This window comes from Penaeus monodon, chromosome 12 (assembly GCF_015228065.2).
Source record: "Penaeus monodon isolate SGIC_2016 chromosome 12, NSTDA_Pmon_1, whole genome shotgun sequence".
Taxonomy (NCBI): Eukaryota; Metazoa; Arthropoda; class Malacostraca; order Decapoda; family Penaeidae; genus Penaeus; species Penaeus monodon.
The window spans coordinates 48788637-48806187 of record NC_051397.1 but is presented as its reverse complement, the minus strand read 5'-3'; the positions used below and the strand labels follow the sequence as shown (position 1 = coordinate 48806187).

At 34.6% G+C, this 17551-nt stretch overlaps 1 protein-coding gene across 31 annotated transcripts in view; it reads right to left on the bottom strand.

Moving 5' to 3' along the window:
- Positions 1-269: 269 nt before the first annotated feature.
- The window catches only part of LOC119579530 (microtubule-actin cross-linking factor 1-like), a 208320-nt gene continuing 191038 nt past the window's right edge, over positions 270-17551 (bottom strand). For 4 of the 31 annotated variants that reach the window (XM_037927427.1, XM_037927404.1, XM_037927434.1 and 1 more), the window contains 17 exons: positions 17290-17358; positions 16915-17049; positions 15856-16036; positions 15579-15696; positions 15218-15447; positions 14951-15068; positions 13312-13419; positions 11598-11773; positions 8959-9127; positions 8599-8831; positions 7602-7675; positions 6032-6079; positions 5120-5164; positions 3718-3771; positions 3212-3277; positions 2723-2776; positions 270-2213 (listed from right to left, as the gene is read on the bottom strand). In XM_037927427.1, coding sequence (XP_037783355.1) covers positions 2081-2213; positions 2723-2776; positions 3212-3277; positions 3718-3771; positions 5120-5164; positions 6032-6079; positions 7602-7675; positions 8599-8831; positions 8959-9127; positions 11598-11773; positions 13312-13419; positions 14951-15068; positions 15218-15447; positions 15579-15696; positions 15856-16036; positions 16915-17049; positions 17290-17358 — 2011 coding nt within the window. In that variant the 3' untranslated portion in view covers positions 270-2080. Of the gene's footprint in view, positions 2214-2722; positions 2777-3211; positions 3278-3717; positions 3772-5119; positions 5165-6031; positions 6080-7001; positions 7068-7601; positions 7676-8598; positions 8832-8958; positions 9128-9171; positions 9544-10262; positions 10418-11597; positions 11774-13311; positions 13420-14950; positions 15069-15217; positions 15448-15578; positions 15697-15855; positions 16037-16914; positions 17050-17289; positions 17359-17551 lie in introns of those variants that run through there. The other 27 variants (XM_037927426.1, XM_037927424.1, XM_037927421.1 and 24 more) reach the window with 25 other exon arrangements.

Here is a 17551-nt window from a genome sequence, read left to right as displayed (position 1 = left end):
TCAAAAAAAAAAAAAAAAAAAAAAGTTTCCTGCATAATTTTTTTATCTTTCATCCTTTCAATGTGGAGTTTTCTGACCTGGTATTAAATGGATATGAAGCATTATATGCAATTTCTTTTTTTCACCTCAAGTGTTTTTCTGTAATTTGCACCTTGGGATATTTCTCAGTTACCTCAATTTGCACCCATTCATACTGGAGAATTAACCGTGTCCACTGTCCATCAACTACCATGGAAATATAAGTATTAAATGGCATAAAACAAAACCTCTGTCTCGTTACTCATTTATTATCGAAGCATTAGTATAATCATAAGCAATTTAAATACAAAAAATATTCTATGATGATTGGTCAAGTACAGTATATTCAACCAAAAGGACTTTAGTACATCTTACCATATTTTTGTTACTCACTGTGAAATTTATTTTGTGCCCCATAATTCAATCTTTCAATGGGCTTCCTATATTATTATATTATTTACAACTTATAACAAAGCATGAAAGCTAAGGTTTATACAAACAATACAACAAAAACACAAAAGACAACATTCGGAAATTTAGCCTAATTAAAAATCTGTTAAAGAGTTAGGTAACAGAAGAGGAAGAAAAAAAATGACACCAAGACCACTAAGTAAATGATGCAAATGTTGCAAGACCAAAAAGAGGCAAGAGATGGTGTTTTGCCTCCATTATAACCCGGAACCAGCCCGCAGCATTTGCATCCTCTACTTATGGTCAATATTTTTTTTCCCAGAGCCACACCTAATGTCATGTAAGTTTGACATAGCTTTCTGAGTCTGTTCCATCTTCGATTTGCTGTTTCAGGAACGAAAGTTTTTTATTTTTTTTTTTTCAACGTTTTGTCATGAGATCAGCTGTCGTGTAACTTAGATAGTGCTACAAGAATCTTTTCCTATTAACAATTAGGAATCACAATAAAATGATATACTATCCGAGACTCAAATTACTGTTCTCATCACATTTGCACTTTATTAGTAGCACAGACAATAAACCATTGAGGCGCATTTTAACATAATTTCAAGTACCAATATTGCTTAGTATAAATTCTATATGACTATAAAGCACCATTAAACTCCTGCTGAACTCCAAGTTGCAAATCAACATATATTCCTTGCAAGACGTGGCATTTTGGCAACCTGTAATACCCCACATAGGCTTGCTTGATACGCACATAGGCAAGTTAGGTATGAAGCGTTAATGGTGAGTACATGAGAACAGCCTTAGACTATGAATCAGGGAAATGAGACAATACACTTGTAACTGAGGTCTTCTTAAACACTGGTTCAAGTGGGCGGAGCATAAAAAAAAGAAAGAAAGAAAAAAAAATCTAATAGAATCTAACACAGTATGACATAAGAATTGATGAAGACAATTATTGACTTGCATTGTCACCAAGAAAATATTTGAAGTTGAAAATTCTGAATTGTATGCCACAAAGGTGAAAAAAAAATTAAATTAAATAAAATCAAGCAACAATGTCTTGGAGACTTTACACAATAAACAACCTTTTCAAAGCAAGCACGATATGTTGAGTGGAATGGCTGAGAACTCTCAAAATGGGCTTGCACTACCCTAAACATATCACTTTGTAGGGCCAGATCAGGCTTTATTAATATAAAATAGAACTTGATACCATGATTTCTATCATATATTAACATTAACCAAATCCAGTCCTATTATCAGGCAACAGGATTTGCCCTGTCATGATATCACATTTGCTAGCAAATTCAAAAGATGAATATTCCATAGAAATTATATGGATCTAAATCCAACCAGAAGTCAAATATTTCAATTAGAAAAATGCCAATCAAATAATTTCAGAGATCTCTAATCATTACAATGTTGTCTATTTAAAGCTTTTTCCAAAAGAAAATATGATCAATTATATATCATAATGTGCCACAAAAAATGTGGCAACATGTTACACATTTACAATTTTATCATTTGTAACTGTCATACATCTATGTGTTTTAATATAAACTGTACAGGGTACCATGTAAATTTTCTTTACAACTTCCAGTGGGCCCTAGCACAATATAATATAATTTTGCCATTCAATTTCCTACAACTTGCGTCTTGGCTCTGCGATGCCCGTCTTCCTTGCTATCCCGGTAGGCGTGTCTGAAGCAGCAGAGGATTTGCGGGCAATCCTAGTAGTTCCACCTGTGCTGCTGGAACCTGAAGGATTCCGAGTCCTGTGGAATGGAATTGGTGTTTATTTGTGTTTGAATTATATGTATCAACCCTGTTTGTTTGTCTTTTCTAAAGGACTTTCTCTGTAAATGTAAATAAAATAATATTATAAAGTTAATATGAAGAATTCTTTGTATGATACTACTGTTATGGGAATTAGCTTTTGACATGCAGGGGTAAAGTGTGAATCAGCATAAAATGAACTTTCTATTCAAAAGAAAACCTGTCATCAAAATTCTATACAGAAAGTAGGAACAATAACAAAGAAAACAATATAGTAATGGAAATATAGATATAGTTTTCAATCACACCTTTCAATTAAGTAAGCTGAAAACCAAGAAGACAAAACACAGTGCTTCACCAAATATATGTCATATACTAACATCAGTCAGGAACTTGCCCATTCTTTAAATATATGCTATATATAAATTTCTGCAAACCCACACTCATTTTCAAGATTAACATGTCCCTAAAAATGCCATGCTTGGCATTTTACATCCCATATTATTACCTTGTAGTAGTGGAGGTCTTGGGAGTGGTGCTTTGTGTGGTGGACACTTTGTGTCTGTAATAGTTATTAAAAGCATATTACAGTTACGAGTTACACAAGAAAATTATTACATTAAACGGTACTGAATAGGAAAATAAACTTTGTTCTTCACCTTTTCTAATGATTTCATTTGTTGTTATAAAAAATAAATAAATAAATATATAGAAAGGAGTGAAGTCCAAAGACTACTTTCAAATCAAATGTAAATCATGTAGAGAATCAGCTAAACTAAACAAAGAAACAGTAAAAATTACGTTTAGGAATCACAAGATACATGCAATAGTTAAAATACTATTAATCACTGACTGCAAAAAAAATCTATCAATTAGTAAAATCAAAAAAGGGCAATACATCAATCAAAAGGGACTCTAAAAAGACTGCCATCACAACTTGTTATTCATGGACTTCCACCCATGCCTCTATCATATCACTACAACCCAGGTTAGTTACCTCAGTGTTGGAATTTTGCTTGTGGAATGATTGGAGTTAAGACTAGTAGTTGATGAAGTTCGGGACCTGTAGAAATTATTCAGACATTATGTACCTTCACCTAATAGTTAGAACATTGTTAATAAATATACTATAATATCTATTACTATCTGAAATAACTATAAATGTTAGCCAGAGTAAAAATTTCTCTTATTAGGAGTAGCTAAATGAACATGAGATGTTACTCTATTGACTAGTGAATGAGTGCATACAAACTATTACTCTCTCTACACTTTCTATTCCAACTAAACATTATTAGAAACTAATTTCATTCATGTTTTATGTATATGTCCAACACCTACATAATGCTCTTACTAAAATCTTTGCAAACCTGTTTTGAAACAATGTTTTATTATTGTGTTCAATACAAAAGCAAAATTTTACCTATCCTCTTCATCTGCTTAAGGTAACACAAGTTTAGCAATAACAAAATGCACATTGGCAGCCAGGGGAGGGCACCTGTTTACCTTAAGGGTGTTCCCGCAACATTCAGGTTAGATGTGGAGCCAGATAGGTTAGTCCTGGGGAGTCAAGAAATGGCCATCACCACAAAATTACGGAGTTGGAGTACTTTTACTCCTTAACCAATATGTGAGCTTAAGGTCATACTAGGAATCATTCTTGCTAAATTAATATAGTTATAATTATTATTGTTTGCTCTTTACAAGTGATTCCTCATGACTGTAACTGTTTGGTAAAGCTTCAAATATCAAGGCAGTTCATAGTCAGTTCATGTAAAAGTTCACTCATCTTCATTTAAATATTTAGGCTTTATTGTGACCACATTATAACAATATAGAAAGTTAAAACATAGTTAGTATCAACTAAACTACACTTAAATTAATAATTTTCAAAACAAAACAAAACAAAAAAATAAAACCTAAAACACCTAAGCAAAAATAAATAAATAAAATACAAAATAATAATAAGGAACTTTTTCATGACAATGACCTGCTTACTACCAAAACAAACAAACAAAAAAATAAATAAAAAGGCCAAAAATTACTTGCTCTTTTACAGGATTTGGCACTAATGAAGCCATTGGTAAGTCATGCAACAACACAGCACTGCTCTTAATGATCATCTAACAGACACTTATATCTACCATACTAATATAACAGATTACATGTTAAAAATCAAAATAATATATTGAGCCAACTCAGAAAAGGCACAATTAACATGAGCAGTTTCACTTTCTATAAATCAATTGAAATTCCCTAAGAATATAAACTTCATCCACAAAAAAATGCCTAGTATATAAACATGTCTGCAAAATAAAAGAATAAAAACACAAAAGAGTGCATAAATATGTGCAAATACAAAAGTATCCATGCAACATAACATCATTCCAAAGTAGAAAAAAGCTAATGTACAAAACGTAACAAACGCATTTCAAGCAAGTACTCTGACGAGGTAAATGCGTTTCAAGAGCCCCAAGATAAAAACAATAAAATGGAGTGTAAAAGACAGTCTTAAACTGATGCAAAACTAAAAATGGGTATCATTAGTTTATTACTTTCCTGCCAACTCAAAATTGATTCTGAATTCACACTACAAGACTTTACGCTGGTTAAAAAGAAATTGTTAATTGAATAATCAATAACTTGTCTATCTGTAAATGGGTGAGAGACATGAATAATGCTTTACATAAAAGGCCTTGTTAATATCTGTTATCCATAGCAGAAATTGATAATGATTATTTCCAAATTCATATATTTATTTGCTTCCTTAACTTTTTATAATAAAAAAAACAAAACACAATCTAGTCTTACATTCAATAAAATACTGTCTTCCACATTTCCACACATAAATAAACAAAGTATTGAAGCAAGACCACACTGAACTGCTTAGAACACCACACTAATTTACCGTTCCCAATCAGAGGCAGCACCCACAAGAACCGGGATTTTGGTCCTAGAGAAAAAGAGACCCATGAACATTAGGTCTTAAAACCAGGACGATTTTCACCCAGCAGTATTTAGTGTCACTGTCACACCAGTGGTATACAAATTCTGCATTAGAGTAAAAAAAGCAGTATCCACTCCTCTAAAAACTCGAATGCATTTCTCTTTCAATCAGCCACCCAATGCTATGTCCAATAAAGTCTGACTCTAGCACTAAATCTGAGTTAAAGATAGCACCCCTTTTATAAGCTATTTTTTTTTTTACCTTCCTTTTATAAACAGCCAAAGCTTTATCTTTCTATCCAAGCAATTTTTTTTTTATAAACAGTTTTATAAATAAGGGCAATTTAACACTGCATTTGGATAAAAGACAGACCCAAATATCTTTATTTTGCAGAAGGTACTGGAGGCCCCAAACCAGTAAAAATAACATGCAAAATAACTAAGAAATTCACGTCTAAATTATCACAACAATTGCAAAGTAATTGCAGGTGGTATAAACCATAAAATTAATTATTCTAAGCAGAGCAACAACTATGCAATAACTTCTGCAATTGTGAGCCATGAACAAGGATTATGTATCATTTTCATTGGATACTATCAAAACCTGATTAGTATTCTCCAACAGAGTGATTAGTGTTACTGAGAGTCAAGGAGAGGTAGTAGGTTGGGCTTCAGTACATGCCTGGATTCAATTGCTTTTTACCACAATATACAGGTATAACCAATATAGGAGTCTAAGGTTTTTGGGCAGAGGATTTTGGCAGGGTTGAAATCACTGTTCATGAGAGAAGTGAATGGCACACGTGGGACAAGGTTTCCACAATACAAGGAAAGGACCAAACTAAGCTATTCATGCCACAGTATTATCATTTACCTAATTCCTGCCTCTTTCAATCGACTGGACAGAGTCGGTGAATATAACCTGGAGGGAAAAATTAGTTCAGTACAACAAATGTGTTACACTACATCATTCAACAGCAATGCAGATAAATGTGTTTATTTTCCTGTGTCACCCCATGCATTCAAGCAACTGATAGGAATTGAGAAATGAGTTAACAGATGGAGAGAGAGAGAGAGAGAGAGAGAGAGAGAGAGAGAGAGAGAGAGAGAGAGAGAGAGAGAGAGAGAGAGAGAGAGAGGAGAGAGAGAGAGAGAGAGAGAGAGAGAGAGAGAAAGAGAGAGAGAGAGAGAGAGAGAGAGAGAGAGAGAGAGAGAGAGAGAAAACTATTTCTGGGAGGTCAAGATTAACTTTCCCGGCCACTTAATTATTCATGCTGAATGAGCTTAAACCAATTTTCTTAATTTCACTTATTTCATTACTTTTGACATCCCATCCATAGCTTCTCATTCTGTGTAAATACAATACAAACCTGATCAATATCAGGTGTTACAATTACCATTCAGGAAAGAAAACCTGTAAAGGAAAGAACCCAGCACCAAGGCTATAAAACCCCATGATGCAACTAAACTGAGAGTAATGTTTGATACTAATACATGTACTGTACATTCTTCAGCATTCAGTTCCTGTAACAGGAAATGCTGAAACTGAGAAATAGTGCAATAGATTAGATGTAAGGGTGAGGCATTCCAATTACTTTTGTGATTAGTAACTGAACATTACTGCGCACATTCTCACCATACAGTTAAATCATTCATTTATACCTCTGACAACTAACTTTCTTAAGATAAAGAATTTAATATTAAGTCTATTATAACTTTATGACCACAAAAAACAAAAATGTAGAAGCCTTTGTATTTGACTGTATAAGGAAATGTGTTTGGTAATTTCAGCAAGAGACCCATCGGGTTGATGATGATGGTGGTTCTTTGTTTTTCAATGTTACCTGGACGAGGATGCCACAGCTACAGGAATGCTCGATGCTGACGGCGTCCTTGTCATGCTCCGCGATCTGTTAGTTTATGTTTAATGAAGCTTTGTTTGACTTTAATCATAATACCATGTGTCAGGAGTATCCCAGCAATGGATGTAATGTGATTCATAAGCTGTTAAGATTTACATAGATTTTTTTTCATGCTATACTGAAGGTGTTAGTAAAGCGTATGGAATGACAAGGGTCCATTAATTGGTCATATATGGTAATATGAGACATGCAATCACTCCTTTTATTATTCCTTGTGATAAAAATGTAAATAATCATTAGGAGTTAGGATCAAAACATAGCATACTTGAAACCTTAGGTCTAAAATAACAAATAATAATTTGTAACTTCAACATTTCAATGTTTCTTAAAGTTCCTGAGAATTGTGCTTAAATCTGGGTAAATATCATTTTTATTATTACCGTTTCAATCAGTGTAAAAGCAAACTACCATGATATAAATAAATATGTATATATATCTTAAACATCCATTTTTGTGTATGAAACAAACTAGTACAATAAGAATACTAGTAATTTGGCATGAACACCAACACAATAACCTTACCTAGATGAGACAGAGATGGCACGTGTCCCAGTTCCGTTGACAGTGCCTGTGGAGGACTTGACAGGGGCTGAGGCCTGGAGAAGAGGAGGGGCCCAGAAGTTAGTGGAGAACCACAGCCACAATATTACTTTAAGATGGCATTCCAACAAGGCCAGTTCAGATATTACAATTCCAGTTTTCCCTTATAAGAATGGAAGTTTTAACAAAACTTTGTAGAAGTTTATGTTGTGCTTGTTAGTTGTGGAAAAGTTTCTTTAGTTAGATATATATGAAAAACTTTGTTAATGATGAATTACAAGAATTTCAGAAATATTCAAACTTCCTCAATATATCTCAATTTTAAATTATACTTGAATGAGTATTTTAAAGAGAAGAGTGAAATTTTAAATATAGTTATGCTGGAAAATTTTGGTTCTATAACCTTCTGTTTCAGTAAATTGTCATTTGTGATTAATAAAGACCAAAGGATTCTAATTACCCATAACACTTCATAATTCACAATCTACGCTTTCCCTCTTACACAACTGAAGTTAGTGGGTACATATGACAGAACCAATAACATTGCTGACTTATCTCTGACTCTAACATACAAAAAGGTCCATTAAAAAACACTTTTTTTCTTTCATTTTCTTTTTTCTTTTTTTGTACAATACTTACTGTTTCAGTAAGCAAAGCCTAGACTCAGCAAATTATTGGTTCGATCCACTGAACTCACGAACATGACAAAGTTGCATATACCATTAATATAACCATGCTAAAATAAAAAACAAAAAATATTTATCCCCTGACTGTTAGACATAAAAAGAAGAGTAAACTCAGAGTTACATCTAGAAGTAATAAAAAAAAAAAAAGACATGGAAATTCCTGAAATAAAGAACCATCTTCTCTTCAACTTTCTATGCATTTAGCCTGAGTTATTCACATATGGTTGCTGGTTACCATCTGCTTGTGCCCAGTAGATAAGATACCTAGAGATACTTTTAACTCAGTTTCTCACCTTTCTAAGGGAAGATGACCGCTGAACCCCAGAGGACTGACTAGATGGTGTGCGTGTTCGCCCTGTAAATGAGGGTGTGCGTCTCATGGGGGTCCGGCCGCCATCATAGGAGTCTAGGGACACCTCTGAGCCTGCACGACTTGGTGGCCGAGACCCGGGCCGAGAACCAGGACGAGAGCCAGGTCCTCGAGAAGCAGGGCGGCTGCCTCCTCGGCTTCCTGGTTGACTGTCAGCTGAAGGGGTGATCAACATTAGGACACCGGGAATACACTTTTATATCTTTAAATAAAATTATGATAGTGTCAAAAAGGATGAAAATTGGACATAACAGTAAAAATAAGATTAACTGTGACAACTTACCTGAGGTATTATAAGATGAGCGGGATGTGACTGGAGCGGAAGCCTTGCGCTTACCACCATGGAGATGGAATGAGGAAGTGCCTCCTTCTTCACTAAATGAGGAATCTGGAGTTCCAGCACTGAAGGAAGCACGGCCCATGGCTGAGCTCTTGGCTGTTCTTTCTCGGACCTAGTGGCAGTAAGATAATGCTTTCATATGTGTTGGTGTATTTCATTTATAAGGGTTTCCATCAAAAGGTGCATAAGAAACAGACTTATCAAACTTTAAACAAATTCATCAGATATATTCAGTATATTTCAATATAATTTCATTTCTTAGAAAAAAAAAAAAAAAAAAATTATCTACAACACTACTAGGTAATGCTAAAAAGTAAAAAATAAAAAAAATCCTTACCATACAAGAAGCTTAAAAAGATACGTCATAATACTTAAGTCCTACTGTACAAAGATATAATGCATAACAGGAAGCCTGAACTTGAGTTATCTGAAGTTCACATTGTCACTGGAACAGACTGTAAACACTTACCATTTGTTGATAGGCCACCATCATTTGAGCATACAGTGATTCGGATCCCGGAATAGGAGCTTGTGTGATAAGACAAACCACATGAGAGGTCTCCACTCTTCAATATTCACTTAATACAGGTGACATAATTATTAGAGCTATGATAATCCCTCCATAAACTCACTACCAGTTTGAACTTACGGCCTAAAAAATTTACCTGTGCCTGATGCCTATGTTCATGGGCTAAATAAGTTCACTTTTGACTTACATTAAAAAGGTACAGCCATGCTGACAGCTGAAGAAACTCTAGGCCTTAAGCCAGTTCAGAGTTTGAAGCTTAAAAACTAATGGATGGACTAAAAGGGAATTCAATTCACTGCTCTGACAAAACTAAAAACTTTCACATTCCCAATGTGTTAGTGTATTTGGTACTATGTCAAATAAGAGATGCAGGGAAACAATGCACACACTTTACGGGAAATGCAACTTTTAGATACAACAAAAGCCACATTTTCAAACACGACTTTTACTTGATACAACATACATGGGTATCTATTTTGCTTACATGTTAAAATGATGTAGTGTCAAATTTTCATGAATTATGTCTGTGAATATGGTAGCAGTAGTTCATGTCAAGCCAAAATGAAACACCCGTAACAGTATGACTAAGAGTTCAATCCAGGCTATGAAAGAAACGAGCATCTGGAACCAAACTAGCATGGCCTACATCTTAACACGGACAAAATGTTAAACTAGCACAGCTTATGTTTTCACACGCATCTGCCTGCTGGCCTCCTACCATGGATGAGCTTGTGGACGAGTCTGATCTGTGGAATACTGCACCCACAGTGTGCCCCACACGTATTGTGCACAGAGTACCACTTTGGGAACCCTCGCTTTCACTTTGCCGAATTTGCTCAAACAGGGGCATCAATTCAGCCATAACGAAATGAGCTGTAACAAATAATCTATTCAATATGCATTTTTGAGGATAAGGATTAAAACTGGAGAAGCCTGACTTTTAGTAGAATATTTTTATTTGAATTGAGCACAATTTTTTACACTACTATGGCTCAATTTTGCTTCTCTTTCTATAACGTTCTCATAAAATGAAGTATTTAGTTATCTGGATTTTTAAAGAACTTGTAAATTCAAGTAAGTTTAACCTTAATCATTCCCATTTTATGATGTGTCAAAGAACCTTCATTTAATGCAACACAGAACTCTAGCATGTGCTAATGAAAAATCAAAATGATTGCCAAAAACAAAGGTAAAAACTACGCACGAATATCATGGTATAAAAGAAAAGGCTTCTCTGAAATTTACTAGTAGCACATATGGAATTGACATCATGTGCCTCAAACAAAGATTTCCATGACTAAAACTTCACGATAGGATAAAAGGAAGTGGGATATGGATTCTGAAATAAAATAAAATTCATATTAAACAAATCATACAATCAATACTGAATAAAAAGCGGCAAAGAAAATCATACTCAAAACAAAAAAACAAAATAACTAAAATACGAATACAATGTGGTTTGTCTTTCTCACTAACTACACTAGCAAATGTTTACATACCTGTTTAAGAAGCAGGGCATTCTTAAAACTTCTTATCATTGAACTAAACCATGCTTGGGCATGCAATACCAAATAAAATAAAATAAAATAAGAAGCTTTGCAGGCTGCCCCGGTGTCAGTCCATTCAATCAGTTTAGAAATTTTCTGTGCATTCCAAGATTTTTTTTTTTTTCTTTTGTAAGAAATTATCAAAATGTAAAACTGGTACAGGAAAAATGTTGTCAGTTCACAATTTAGTGTTGTGACTTTGAAAAGGAAAATAAAATTCTTTCTTTGAAAATTGATTCTCTTGGAAGACATCAAGAATTCCTTCCTTCCAATGTGATGGTTTACTAGCCATCTCTTTACTAAGGACTGGCTGGATGTTGAGGGACGGTATGATAACAGAACTCTCTGATCTGAGGTAATTGTATAAATGCACCACACTTCACTCTTTCCAGTTTTGAATCTTAAAAAAAAAAAAAAAAATCTTAAAAAAAAAATGGACTGAATAAACACACAACTGAAGTGAACTGTGGGCACTCTCTCTTTTAAAGGCTGCAACGAAAACAGACCTTGATAATGGGCCCAGCGTTAGGCAGGGACTGGGATCGCTGCTGGGCAGGAGTGCCTGACTGGCTTGACACAGAACTGTTGGGGCTAGGCTTGGACTTGAACGGTGTCATGCTCTGGGATACGCCCTCCGCTAGGATGAACTGCTCGCGTAACTCCACGTTGGTGCGACCCTTGGCTATTTGGGTTTAGGTTCATACCCCAAGGCAGGCAGATCCAATAATTGTCATGGTTTTATGGCCAAGGTAGGGTCGACGCAGAACGCAGAGTGGCGCGGCATTGGTAAGGTTGAGAGGTTGTGGGGTGGTGAGGACATTGGGAAATTTGGTAAGGTTTAAAGTAAAAATGTTTAAATTTCGAGAAATACAGGTTTGGATGAGGTGGCGGAAAGGGGCAAGGAGGACGGATTGGGCAAGGGGAGAAAAGAAACAATGCAAACATGTTAGCTAATGACACTCCATCAACGAATAACTAAAACTCGACTAGCATTCAGCTACACTGAATAATTCAAGAATAATAAATGCTATAATACAATATTGCAAAGAAAATTAAAAATTTCATGCCTGAAAAAAACTAAAGACCCAAGCATGCTATAGAAATTAAAGGGTATGAACAGCATGAGAGTGCTTCACGAAAAAAAATCCTAAGAGTCAAGTTCTAAATGTTTTCAGTAAATATAGCAACCACGAAAATGGCAAAAAATCTTGTGTTGATCTGTTTTACCCTAAAAAAAAAACTAACAGCTTAGATCATAATATGAGGTGTCAGGTGTTTGTTCTATGTAAATAAAGAATTATGTTTGATAATCAAACACTGATATATTAACAAGAACAGAATAACACAGAACATAAAAGCAGACATAAAAAAGTACCAAGAATGATTATGTGCAATATATGATAAGAACTTCCAAACTGTAAAAAAAAAGGCAAAAATAAAAACAAAGCAAAAAACACAAAACAAAAAAAACATGCAAAGAAAAGCAGATTAAAAGCAGCATAGATTAGAACCATTATGCCAAGCACTTTAGCAAACAAAAATAAAATCATTTAAAGACACACTGCTGTAATTAAAATAAAAGCAAAAATTTATGCTCTGTTTAGAGAATCATCTTCAAAGACAATGCACGGCTGTGAACATCTATGTAAAACTCTAAATCTCAAACTCCAAAGTTTTAAGCACTTCATATCAATGCTATCCCCAAATAATTTCTATGCAAAATTACATTTCAACACTATTAGTCGATATAAGAGAGATTACAAAGTGTACGTAGCTCAAAAAGTACACTACTTTGTAAAATGTTTACTTTGATTTACAGATTTTTTCGGGTGTCTAAATTTCAAAGGCTTCTTGTACATACAACACTAATCATTACAACAATACTCATTGTTAATGTTGCAAAACCACTATCATTTATCATTTATAGATTTGCCTTAAACCAATCTACTTCTAACTTTTCTTTCTTCAAATATATTAATTTTTAGACTACTGTAATCACATTTATTAGCTCATAAAATCTTTTAAAGATAAGTAGAAATATTTTGATAAAACCAAAGTACCCTTATGAATGAAAATTTGAGTAACAAATCACTCTCTAATAAAAACAAATGTATAAAAATTTATATCTATGTATAACTAAATAGTTACAGCCTGCCAACCCTACAAAACACAGCCCATATATATTCAACCAGGCAATAACTTTTAAATGAAATATCTTACAGGAGCTACGGCAGGACCCAGCTGGTGAAGTCTTTCCTCTCATAGGGCACCCATGCTCATGTAGTTCCAAATCTCCAACCTGCTCTAACTCAGGTATAGATGGACATACTAAAGTGTCCAAGCAGACCGTGAAACAATGCAAAGCATGATGGAGGGAGATTGGGTACAGCGATGGAGAGCAAGCGTCGATGTCACAGGGTAAAACATTTTATGTACGCATTTGCATTTTGACGATGATTTCCGATGTTAAATGTGATATACCCAGTGCACACAGGCAAATACCGTTGGTGAAGTCCCCAGCAAAGAAGCATGCACAATGGGTTGGGGATGTAAAGGAAAGGCAGGTTAAAAGGTTATTTGGTAACAGGGATGAAAGGTTTGGAGGAATCGGGAAAGAGAGAAAGAGAAACAAAGAGTTAATTGGTTAATGGCTCTGATGCAAAAACTCTTGCAGTTACTTGTAAAATATGCTTTCTTCCATTTCTTTTGTTACTTTGAACTTGCATATTGTGTTAATATGTTTGTTATTCACATTCCATTTATTAGTATAAACAGCTGCAAACATGAATTTTGCTAATTCATTATATATATATTACACAGAATATGTATATGTATAAACATGTCAGCATCATAATGACACATGCTCATAGGTAATTGTTAAGAGATAAATGCCATCCAATTCTGTATTAGCATATGGTAAACTAATAAGAATGCATATCATTAATCTCATAACAAACATTGCTATTGAATTTCTGTGTTAGCTATCTAAATTTACTTTTTCCTATGTCTACGCAGGCTTTTGAGCGTGGTAAGCTACAAACAAGCTTAGCTGGCAGAGGCTACAGGCAGATTATGTGATTTGCTGGCTTACACCAATGTAAGTACATTTCATCATTCAAGTTGTCAAAACTCTTGTGAGTGAACTGGTAATGGAGCATATGTAGTTCAAGAACTGGTACATATATTGCACATAATGACAATATATTGACTTTCACCTAATTTATTTAAGAGGATTTATCACCTTGCATCCAAATATGGCAGCTAGTAAAACACCCCCAACAACCACTTGCCGTAAGGATTAAAAACACGCAAAACACTGCACTCGGAATAGCTTATCTACAGTTTAATTAACTCAAGATATGAAACTAAGATAAACATTTATGAGATTGACAAGAATAGTAATTATTTACCATATATATATCTATGATCATTTGAGAAAGAGACAGACTGAGAGAAAGTTCAATTAGACATCATAAACAAAGATGCAAATGACTAAGATCATTTTACGTGCAAAGGAATAGGAAAGATCAATCCATATTCTACTAATAATCAATAACCCTTTGCCAGATCAAGATAACAAGTACATTTTCAGTAGTAAACAATATCATTCTCTCATATATTTTTCTTTTCCTTTATAAGGACACTCATTATGAAACAGAAAAAGAATTTTGATCTTATTTCCTCTTTTAAAACATATCAACATCCTTCTATTAGATATCTCAGCAGAATACATCTACAATGTATCTTAGCCTCTAGTTTCCAAAGTAATACATATTTTTTTTACATTTTTCTTAGCTCATTATATGTGCTATGGGAAATGTCACTTCTATTAAGCATATGATTAAACTCTCATACATACCTCTGCATGGGTCATTCTTCACAAGGAATTCATCAAGTGCCACCCATCCACCGCCCACACGAACCATGACAGTTGACCGCAAGATACGGACCAGACGTAGCTTCTGACTGTCTCCAAACTAGTATAGATATTTCCATTTAGTATCAATGCCCATAAATTCATTGGTAAAATTCAAATCTATTTATATATGAATGCAAACATTATAAATGAATGAAAGACTATCATTATCAACATACAGGAATAAATGGCCTTAACAATGTAACTTACCCTATATTTGCCTTCTCCTACTTGGTGCACACGGAACTTCTGTCGGCAGGTGCATTTGGAAACCTGTTTCTGCACTTCATCATCAATCCTTTCTGCATCGGTCAAAGGTCCCTTGCGCTCCCAGTCAGGTCGTAATGCCGCAATGAACTCTTGGTAGTCAATGTAGCCGTCCTGGTTGCGGTCAAATATATCGGCAACAGTTCCCATCTCCAAACGGCTTGTAGGGAACTCTGTAAGAAGTAAATTTGCATTGAATAAGCATCAGTGAATGTGAGTCAGAAATATTCATAATTCAGTCACTCCATTTAAAAGTAATGATAATAACTAACTTTTAAAAATCAAAAGGGAATAAGAAACTAACTGGTCTTAAGGATTCCATCAATGAAGTCTTCTCTTGGCACAGCTCCATCATTATCAGAGTCCATCTTGCGGAACAGATCAGTCACACGAGATTTCTTGTGGTTCATGAACTTCATGAACTGTGGTAGATTAAAAAAGGGTAAAAAAATTTTGTTTTAATCATTAGCAAAGATCAACATAACGTATGGTGCCAACAGTGTCCTATATCAACACTGCATTATAGTACGTGTATAATCTGTATATATATATACACCAACTTATAAAATCTGCAAACATACCCTCTTCCTCCATTCTTCCCAGGAGAAGTTCTTAAGTTTCTCAAGCTCCTGAAGATAGTTGAGTTTGTCATAGAGACGCCGCATGCGTTCCCATGCCATGAAGCCAACGTGCTGCCACTTCTCCCACAATGCTCTAGCATGAGGATTCTTGATCTGAGGTTCATCTCTCACACTGGCCTTGCTGTTGGGGAAATATTCATGATTAATAAATAGGTTCCCATAAAACAGAAGTCCCTTTTAAATTTTTGGATTCTTGTAAAATGATGCCAGATGTGCTTGCTACTCTCAGCACATCAACCATAGTAAAAATGTTGATATTAAAATATATAATATGCAAACAAAAAAACATAAAAGAGAATAAAAGGGCTTGCCATTCTGATCATGCCACTACAAAGGCTTCAGAGGCAACAAGCTAGATTATCATACAAAAAATACAACATACAATAAAAAAGAAAAAAAAATTGCTGCCGGTTAGTCAGAAAACGCCTGTCAGGCAGAGAGCTGAAAGAGAAAAAAGTGTATTATATCAAAGGACAACAGAACACTTGGTGGTGGATCAACAAATTACCTAAGATATGTCTAAGCTAATTGTGTTTATTGTGTTGTAGAGCAAGTGGTTATTGTTACTAGAGGAAAGAATTAAAGAATAATTATAATAAAACTAAATGGAGCTATGTTAAAAAAAGGAAGGATTGCAAGGATTTCTGCTTTCCAATTAGAACTCGATTACAACTAAAAAAAGAAAAATTTGAGCTACGAGAGTCAATAAATCAAATCACGTACTCCGAGTGCTTTCAGGTCAAAGATGTGAAAAAAGGCTACAATTCATTCTAAAAAGCAAAAATAAAAGTAACTGAAGACTGTTAGTGGGTAAACTTGTATAAATAACCAAGAAGAACATTTATTTTATTTTTTTAATTAGTTATTAGAATTTCAAAAGTTACTGAAACCTCCCTTGTTCATGAATGAGATATTAGCCAATACATTATTTAGCCAGTGAAGTAGCAAAAGTTATCAGAGAAAAATCTAAGGTTTGGCAGCTGTCTCAGCGCTGCTAACCTGCTCTTCCTTCCTCCTGCAGTACCAGTAGTAGCACCAGCAGGCGTTGGTGTGGACGTGGCAAAGCGCAAGTGTGAAAGAGGCCATTCTCTTTCTCGGTCAGCTCCGGGTGATAACTCTCGGGGTGGTGTTGTTCTAATGGTAACGTTTGTATTAAGGCATCACAATAGTAGTGGAGGATTATTAAATATTATCCATATATCCTCATGTTACGGGTCGATTAAGGTAAAACCTATCCCTAACAGCTTGGTTGCGTTAATAAGTGTACATGTAAAACGTATCAATATGTATGCAGTGATATACACATATACAAAATAAAAATCACAAATATCAGCCTCAAACGACTAAGCATCAATCTCGATAACTGTAGTATACCTTGCTCCAAACATCCAGGGCCGTGGGTATTCCCGAGTGGGTGTGATCTCACGAGCAGGTGATGCGCGGCTAATGAAAGCAAATCACTTAGTTAAAACAAGGGACGAAAAAATCACGACATTCTACCTTGTAGTCATATCATGCATTCGTGTTAAAAATGTTCTACGACATAACTCAACACTTGGTTAATCATCAATGAACTACCATACATGTATACAGTGACAAATATAAAATGAATAAAATTACTTTTTTTTTCTATATT